Source organism: Lathyrus oleraceus, chromosome 5 (assembly GCF_024323335.1).
Source record: "Lathyrus oleraceus cultivar Zhongwan6 chromosome 5, CAAS_Psat_ZW6_1.0, whole genome shotgun sequence".
Lineage (NCBI taxonomy): Eukaryota > Viridiplantae > Streptophyta > Magnoliopsida > Fabales > Fabaceae > Lathyrus > Lathyrus oleraceus.
The window spans coordinates 49,167,459-49,177,113 of record NC_066583.1 but is presented as its reverse complement, the minus strand read 5'-3'; the positions used below and the strand labels follow the sequence as shown (position 1 = coordinate 49,177,113).

General features: G+C 31.3%; 1 protein-coding gene across 1 annotated transcript; it reads left to right on the top strand.

The window, feature by feature from the left end:
* Positions 1 to 3,544: 3,544 nt before the first annotated feature.
* Positions 3,545 to 7,053, top strand: LOC127083463 (probable beta-1,4-xylosyltransferase IRX9H). Its single transcript, XM_051023780.1, has 4 exons — positions 3,545 to 4,604; positions 5,788 to 6,037; positions 6,129 to 6,328; positions 6,632 to 7,053. The coding sequence occupies exons 1-3, from the start codon at positions 3,721 to 3,723 to the stop codon at positions 6,297 to 6,299; spliced, it is 1,305 nt and encodes a 434-aa protein (XP_050879737.1). The 5' UTR covers positions 3,545 to 3,720; the 3' UTR covers positions 6,300 to 6,328; positions 6,632 to 7,053.
* The last annotated feature ends 2,602 nt before the right edge of the window (positions 7,054 to 9,655 follow it).

Genomic DNA, 9,655 nt, shown 5'->3' with positions numbered 1-9,655 from the left:
ATATCACTTGACATTTTTGTGACCTAGGTAGCAGTGATATGTTGCTAGATACCACTCGTTGTTTATTATATTAAATGTGTGATTATAATATAATTATCAATGTCACAAGAACCTACAGGGTCACATACATAAGAACAAATTGATGAGAGATAAAATGAATAAGTGAATTAAGGAACACAGTAAGGCACGATGTACTTAAAAGAATTACAAAACACCGTAATGTACACTTTGCTTATGTGAGTTGTAGAACATCGTACGGTATGATGCACTCAAGTGGAATACGAAATACCGTAAGGTATCATGCCCTTAAATTAAATATGCTACATCGTAAGGTATGATGCACTTAAGTGGACTTTTTTAGCTTGCATCCCACACAAGTGGTTCCATAAATAGAACTCTAGTGCTAAGATTTTTCACTTCATAATATTCGATTTTAAACCCTAGTCGTCTCTCTCTCTCTCTCTCTCTCTCTCTCTCTCTCTCTCTCTCTAACTTAATTTGTAGCGGCTAGCATTTAGATTGAAGATATTATGCTCGCCTAGATAAAGTATATATGGTGTTCTTCGTTCAATGTTTGTGATCGTTCATCCAATTTTGCATCAAAGGTTTTAATTGCTACAAGAGGTAATTGTTTCTGTCATTGATCATGCTCATTTGTAAGGATCAACTTAAGATAAAATTTTGTTTTTCGCTGTGTTTATATCATGATTTCTCTTCATAGCCTCCAAGGATGATGTTTATTCCCTTTGCATTAAAAGTAAGTTCCTACAAGTCCCACTTGTTATCAAAGTAGCAATTGTATACATTATTTCCTCAATGTGGAAGGTTCGAAAATTGGCAAGGTTTCATAACAAGTCTATTCCTATACATACATTTATTTCCTATCATAATTGCTCTTATTAGATTGATTGATAATAATTCTTCACTCTTTTCCTCCACTTTCATGATGGATTTTAACTTGTCAAAATCTTTAAAGGTTGACATTCATCGTCACAAGGCCTTATAGTGATAGAAATCAGATGCCAACCTCCCATTTTGAATAAGCTTAAGGGCAACTGCGACAAATGCTTTTACTCTCAATCTAGTGGGAGTGGTGAAATCTTTAGAGATACTAGAGGTAACTTCATTTTAAATTTTGCAAAGTCAATTACTATTAATTTTTACATGCAGAGTTCTCTGTAGTTTTTAGAGCCATTTAAATTGTTAGGAAAAGAGTACGAACTTAAACTTTGGATTGAGAGTGATTCTCTCATTATGGTCCGAGTTTTTTCAAAGGATGCATTGGTTCCTTGAAGACTTAGAAATAGATGGCTTCACTATAAAAACATCATTGCTATGTCATTTTTCATTTGTCATTATTCATATTTTTATGGAGGGACACTCTTGTGTAGATTTTTTCGATAATCTAGATGGCATTTTCTGTTCCCTAACTCTTTTTGACTCAATCTCCTTAGTCATTAGAATTGACTTTGTAAAGAATAGACTTTCATTACTCATATTTATTTTCTCTTGTTAAATTATTAATTATTAATTAATAATATTTCTTGAAATTGTTAGATTATTTATTAATTATTACTACTCCTTTCCTTTATATAAGATACAACTTATTTTTTAGATTCATTGAATAATCAATATATATGGTCGATTTATAGACTAGATACATTAATTATTCAATGAATCTAAAAAATGAGTTGTCTTTTATATAAAGAAATGGAGGTAATCTTCTTTAATAAAATTTTGGAGGAAGAATTTAATTGGAGAACTCGTAAGATTATAATTTAATATGATGATAAGATGGTGTATCATTTATTATTTGAGATTAATTATTTATTCAGTGTGAGTGTAAGATGTTTTACATGGTCGGTTCATCGTCATCATTTATTTGTATTATTTTATAGGTGATTAGAATACAGGATAAAAGTCATATGTATCATAACATTTAATTTTTATGATTAATTGATTGTGTAATAAAATGTCACTACACTTCAATTAAATTCTTATTATTTTTTCTATTCAAGTATTAGTTTTTCAATTCCATTAAGATTTCTATTAATTATAATCAATAAATATATTTTAATAAATAGAATTTAATTTAATATTATAGTGAACTTAATTAATCATTATTTAAAAACTGTGCAAAACATAAAAGAAATTAACATTGATTTTGTTGGACCACATTAGATTTTCACTAATCTTCCCTACATGACTTATTTATCGCTCTATATTTATGCATACATGTTTACAAATAATTTAGTAAGTGTATTTGGACAAAATCCCCACTCTTTAGAGATAATACAAAGAATATATTAGAGTTAGATTTTATTTAAATAAATTATATTCATTTTAAAATATGAGTTTAAATGTAATGCAAAAATAATATAAAATAATATTATACATTCAAACAATTAAAATTATTATATTAATTATGTTTTATTTGTATTTTAAAAATAAAAACGTAATTTAGTATGATATACGATGTAATTATTTTTATATTTTTGGTGTATGATCTCTTTTCTCTAAAATATATATTAATGTTTAATATTTAAGTTAATTTAATTAATCATTATTTTTAAAATTGTGTAAAACATAAAGAAATTATCATTTATTTTATTGGATTTTTAAAATTTTGCTTTTATTATAAAATGAATGTGATAAACAAAGTGGACCACATCAAACTTTCATTAATCTTGCCTACATTACTTATTTATCACTCTATTTATGCATACAGATTTACAAATAATTTAATAAATGTATTTGGACAAAATCCCACTCTCTAGAGACAAATAATATATTAGTTAGATTTTATTTAAAAAAATTGCATTCATTTAAAAATATAAGTTTAAAGATAATACCAAACAAAATAATATTACACATTCAATGAATCAAAATCATTATATTTGTCAATTTTGTTCTATTGGTATTTTAAAAATAAAAACCGTGAATTGTCGTGATACAAATCTCTCATTAATTAATAGTATAAATATATTTTACAATTTTAATATATAATCTTTTTTTTCTAAAATTATATATTTTAGTATATTTTAAGTCTAATTTAATTGTTAAAATATAATTAATATATAATTATATTAAAAAATGAAAAAAGTACGATGATCAGTAATGTAAATAAGATCATATATCTCTCATTATCAGATTAAAAAATTTAAATTATTTGTATCGTAAATTTTTTTTACACTTTATTCTAAAAACATAAAAAGGAAAATTCAACATATTTAAAAATTAATAAGAAAATAAATACTATTACTTTCAATTTCTTAATAAAAAACGTTTTTTAAAATTACTAAACAATTAGTTAATGTATATAATTTGTACATAATTTAAATGCATTAATTATTTACTAAATTTTAAATAGAAAATAATATTTGATTAAAAAGAGAATATGCAATATAAAATATTTTCTTTTTTGTTATTAAAATTCTCAAAATAATGTTTGACTAATACTGTAACTCCAGTTTTCTAAAAATAAAATACTGTAATTTCTAGAAGTAGAAAAATAAAATAACATAAAACTGTAATTTCTTCGTCAAAGTACCAATCTTTTCTCTTTCTCAGTTTCTGTAATCATTCATCAGAAGAAACATATCATAGATCTCTCTTTCAATCATTCGTAATTCCATTTCACAATTCAATCCCTAATTTTCTAGGGTTTCCGATCTTTAACCTTCTTCTTCTTCTTCTTCATGTTTTCTCTGACCTAAATTAATGGCGTCGATTCGACGGACGCTATCTCCGGCTTATCACGACCGTCATCACTACATAAACACCGTCTTTTCGTCTTCCTCTCCGTCACACAAACTTCCTTCTTCAAACGCTAATTACTCTGCACTAGCTTCGTCGTTTCAGAAATTAATCGGTAGCGTTTTCATGCGACGCTACAATCGGAAGGGGCAATGGCGAAGAATTGCTTACAGGTGCGTGCTTTTTTTCTTCGCCGGGATTTTGTTAGGAATTTTCCCTTTTGGTAATCTCGTTCATGATATTCCTCATCAACGTAACGAGAAAATTAATTTCGATATCAAGACTCCTCACGCCGACGACGCTCAGTTAGTTCTCGATGATCGTGTTCCGGGAAAGCGCGGCGGCGGCAGTGGTGGCGGAGGAGGTGGTAGCGGTGGTGGTGAAGATACCGGTTTTGTGATTGATCCTGTGAGTTTGAGCTTGAGGATGAATGATGAGAAGGTGAAGGTGAAAGTGAAAGCGAGGGATTTGGTTGAATCTGAGAGGATTGATTTTGTGACGAGGAAGCAATTGATTGTGGTGACTCCGACTTATAATCGGGCTTTTCAGTCGTATTTTTTGAATAGGTTAGGGCAGGTTTTGCGATTGGTGCCGCCGCCGGTTTTATGGGTGGTGGTGGAAATGAATTCTGCTTCTATGGAGACTGCTGAGTTGTTGAGGAAAACGGGTGTGATGTATAGGCATTTGGTGTGTGGTAAGAATTCAACTGATTTGAAGGATAGAGGGGTTCATCAGAGGAATACAGCGTTGGAGCATATTGAACATCATAGACTTGATGGGATTGTTTATTTTGCTGATGATGATAATGTATATTCTCTTGAGTTGTTTCAGGCAATTAGAGATATCAGGTACTACTTATTCTGTTATTAGTTGGCTTTGGTTTGGATTTATACTTAAATTGAGTTTTCTTATTGATGGGTTTGGTTTGCTTATGATTTATTTTGAGTTATGTTGCTTGTTTTGGAGATGTGGTTGTTGCAATTGTTGACAAAACTGGTTGCCTTTTGTTTGTTGGCTATTGTTGGTACCACTGGCTTTTTGGGGTTTACTTGATGTGTGCTACTATTTGGAATTTGCAAGATTGTGTTTGTTGCCTTTTGTTTGTAGTTGGAATGTACGCTGTAAGTGTCAACTTCATAATTTACTACCGAGAACTTGTTGTTCTTGAGAGGAGTCATTGTGGCAGAATTTTTTTGTTCTTTAGGGATCAATTTGGGGTTTGCATTCTCAAGGACTAACGGGTTTGCTGTCAAAAACTCCGAATTTGTAGTGTTTTGATTTAAATGATTAAATTTGCACCTTGTTTTTGGGTATAAATTTGCACCTTATTGTTTGGTATTCACAAGCTTGTCTTGGTAATGAAGTAGTTGCATCTCTCCTTTGTTACATTAGCATGTTTAATTGCTACTTCTTTTTTCCTTTATAGATCTTGTTTTCACCTTTTCCTTCATAATTTCGAAAACATGAAATCAGATGAAAATAGGTAGCATGATAATGTTTGTAACTGCAGTAATTAGTAATAACATACCGACCAAAAATGTCAAAATGCACACCCTTATGTTTTCCCCTTTCTAAATTCAAGTTTAGGAGGAAGGTAGGTTGCTCCATTCCCATGGTTAGGGCAGACCACATGCTTCAATGGAGGTTCATAGTGTGGTACTAACAGGCCACTGTTCAATTTTACCTACTGAGCCAAACATCTTTGACACTTGTATTTTCCCTTTTGATTGTTATGCCTTTACTTCATTTTCCTTTGATTATGAAATTGAATCAAAATTGACTTTGCAAATACCTCTTTCATGATTAAATAAATTCAAGTGGTTGGAGCTGTAAATGTTTTGTGAGTTTTATCTGTTGGTTTTTTACATGTGAAACATTAATATGATGTTTTCATGTCGACAACTCTGTTTTCCCAGCCATTCTGTTCATCATTTAACTTTTACATGCTCAATTGTGCCTTTATGAATTGTGTCCTCCAACTTGTTCATTCAATTCCTAATCCTATGTTCTAATGTTGACCTTGTTTTATAGTCGTTTTGGCACTTGGCCTCTCGCCATGCTTGCACCAAGCAAAAACAAGGCTATTTTGGAGGGTCCGGTATGCAATGGAAGCCAAGTGATTGGGTGGCATACAAATGAGAAAAGTAAAAGACTTCGTAGATTTCATGTTGATATGTCTGGATTTGCATTCAACAGCTCAATCATGTGGGATCCCAAGCGGTGGCGACGCCCTACTTCAAAGCCTATACGGCAATTAGACTCAGTGAAGGAGGGTTTTCAGGTATGCCTCCTATCGTTACTTATTTGCTCCATCCCCATTTCACCTGCAATTCTTATTATCACTAAACTTATAATACCTTTAACTTTTACAGGAGACCACCTTTATAGAACAATTGGTAGAAGATGAGAGGCAAATGGAAGGTTTGTCTGCTGGTTGTAAGAAAATAATGAATTGGCATCTCCATTTGGATGTTCATAATGTAGTTTATCCAAAGGGTTGGATGCTTGAGAAAAACCTAGATGCTGTCATTCCCATCAAGTAATCCTCCATCAATTCTAGAGTGTGTGATAGGTATGGTCAGATTTGTAATGTGGCATAAAGAATGTTATTTGTACTTCTTAAGCAAATGCAAAAGCTTCCAATTCTCAGTTTTGTTAAGTGGTGCTATAGAAATATAATGTCGATAACTTGGAAACTTTGTCTAATTATAGGCTGTTGTAATTGTAAGATATCCCGTCATCCTTAGCCCCTAAAAGAGAGAGAAAAGTTTCCCCGTTGTTTGGGGCCCTGCAACAACCTGAAATTTATGTAGCTTAAGAAATTTTTATGGATTTTAATGTGAAACCAAATTAACTTACCTTTTGTTCATGACAGTTTGCCCATATTTGGTACTGGTCCAGCACTGAATAGATGGGTGCATCAGTTAGCCACCATTGGCACTAATGCTATGTTGCCCAGCAAGACAGATACAGGTTACTGATTTTGTTTCCCAAATTTTCTTGCACATAATTGTTTGCAGGGGAAATTTTTTGTTGTTGTAAAGTATGCTATTGCTACCTTTTGTTCTTTTAGAAAGAAATCCTCTCCAAAGGAGAAAAAGAATTGTTTAAATCAACTTGTTTGGTTATCAGTGTTGTACACAGTTATGTAGTTGGTGGATGATACATTTCAAGAACTGATATTGATGTCTCGACCACCAAAATATGCAGAGGGCATTTTCTAAAATGTACTTCACTTGCCCTATAATGTTGTTTTTCATTCTTTCAATATATGGCATCCTTCCGATACTTGCTTAATTTGATATTAAAGATATATCTACATCGGTGTGTAGAATTGTGTACCATAATACATGCTACACATTTTGTTTTGGACTAAAATTCAGTTTTGTTAGGCATGAAAATTAGTAGTTGGAAGCATAAAGTTGAACATGTGCTGCATTTGAAAACTGGCGAAAAGTGATTATTTAATTTACTTTTGTTGGGGGAAAATATGGCAAGTGCTGGATAGGCCATTGTAATGCCAGCAAAGCTGACTCAAAGGTCATTATTGTTGGTGGTGAGGATTAGCCTCAGTTTGGTTGTGCCTGTTTCCACTCATTCACCCTCATAGTCCTCTCATAGGTGTTTGCTCCTAAGTTAATCTATCCCTCACAAAAGATATAAGTTTTATCTCCCACCCTTTGACTCTTAAATGAGGCAAAGATTTCCTTATCAATACTTTGTTCCCCTCTCTAGTTCTTTTCCCTCAATCCCTATAATCTCTTCATCAATTCTACTCATAAACCCCATTCAGTTAAACCAATTCCACTTATTCTCTTTCCACAACTAAGTATAACTTGTTTTTGTTGCTTCTGACTCTGTTCCATCAGTCCTCAACTCAGGTATCCACCTCCTCTTTTTCAAGTTCATCTATTCAAACAACACATCCTCACAACACATGTCTTATCAAATTATAATTAACACCAGTATTACGTTTCCCTGTCATCATCACCTGAATTACCTTTGCTTGTCATCATCTGTTTGTTTCTGTCATCCACTTTGAGCTAGAGAGTGTTAAGCAAGCTCTAAAGGGTCATAAATGGCTAGCTGTTATGCGGGAAGAGTTTACTACATCACAAAAGTACCAAACCAAAGCTGTTATGCGGGAAGAGTTCTTATGTGCACATCAATACAAGACTCGCCATTTAGTACTAAATACACATCATTAAATAAATGATAAAAATAGTATTACCAAATAAATTAATTTAGAGAATGTTCATATGAGCAAAATGACAGATTAGTAAATACCTAATTGCGAGGAAAAAAATAACTGAATATTTTACCTTATAAAAGAGGTGCAATAGTTTTGTAAAACTTTCTTTTTCCTTCATTTATGATCAGGGTTGTTCCCTTGGTGTCTCCAATGGTTGCGATCACCTTCAAAACAATAAATTGTAAATAATATCTGAGGAGTTGCAATGAATACCCTTAAGAATTATCCTCCAAAGTACAATAAACCTTTCTCAAGTGATAGAGATAACACAACAGAAATCAAACCAAGAAATGTCACCCAAAAAGTAAAATCAATTTTCAATGGTGGAGAGATTAAAAGTATAATGTAAGCACCCTTTTTCTTTTATCAGGTGGTAACATTGTTTTATCATATGTTGTACTCAAATTAATGCATAGCCTTCCTTTCTCAAAGTCTTGTATTCGCGGCTGAAATAACGTAGCCATAAAAATAGGGAGGTTTGACCGGAGTAGTTTTACTTGATCAAAGTAGCAATCGTGAAAGATTAAAATTTAATACGTTACTTTTAAAATATCATATTAAAATCACAACAATTCTCTACACATTTCAAAAGTTGTAAGGTAAAGAAGTTGTATGTGTAGAATCTAAATTAAGTAAGAAACTGTTCCTCTTAAAACGAATCTGAATTGCTTAATTTAGTACACACCAATTCAAGAAATTTAAAGCAAATTCTAAGAAGAAGTAATACGAATTTTTATTAATGAAATTTTCATTTTTAATTTAGTTTTTTTTTGTGATACTTTTTTAATAATGCATTTTTATTTCATTGAGTAAAATAACAAGAGGTAATCAATTTTACTATGTGATCTTTATAAATAATTTTTCTAGATACATTAAGAGTGTTTGAACGAGGCAAAATAAGTTTTTGAGAAAATTAAAATACTTATGATCGAAATTTATTGTTTAGATAAAAAAATATAGAATTGTTAAAATGATTAAATTTATAAATATTTTATTCAAGTTAAATTTAAGAAATTTCAAATAACATCAAAAGTTAAAGAATTTAAAATTGATCATCCACTTTTTGTTGGTGCACAAAATGAAGAAGATGAAGATGGAAGAAGAGAGAATAATAAAATTTCACTACTTTGCTAAAACGGTTACAGTAAAGTGGTTGCACATATAATGCATTACAATATTCAATGGATACAATTGTTGACAGCTACAACACTATATATACACAAATAATAACGTCATGTAGGCAACATGCTAACCTACACTAGCTAGGTTAAGCTTAATAAAACAGATACTATAAATGTTGAAAATGAATTACTTCTAACACCGTCCCTTAATTCATATTCAACTAATCGAAACTAACAACATTAATATCATTCCTCAAGTGAAAAAAATGACCAGTCTTGATCGCTTTCGTTAGAACATTTACTAACTACTTCTGGATGGTATAATGCATAACTTCTAGCACTCCATTCTGAATCTGACTTCTCAAAAAATGATACTTAATCTCAATATGGTTGCTTCTCCCATGCATCATTGGATTCTTTGCAAGATTGGTTGCAAACTTGTTATCAAACATCAACTTCAGAGGCTTGTTTATCTTGATCTTCAGATTCTGCAGTAAATTGAGAAGCCAAACAGCTTGACATGCAG

Bases quoted from the DNA above. Each gene is read 5' to 3' on its own strand.
- LOC127083463 (XM_051023780.1), top strand. From the start codon at position 3,721: ATGGCGTCGATTCGACGGACGCTATCTCCGGCTTATCACGACCGTCAT. The intron at 4,605-5,787 runs GTACTACTTATT...CTTGTTTTATAG, and splicing joins CAGGCAATTAGAGATATCAG to TCGTTTTGGCACTTGGCCTC. The intron at 6,038-6,128 runs GTATGCCTCCTA...TAACTTTTACAG, and splicing joins CAGTGAAGGAGGGTTTTCAG to GAGACCACCTTTATAGAACA.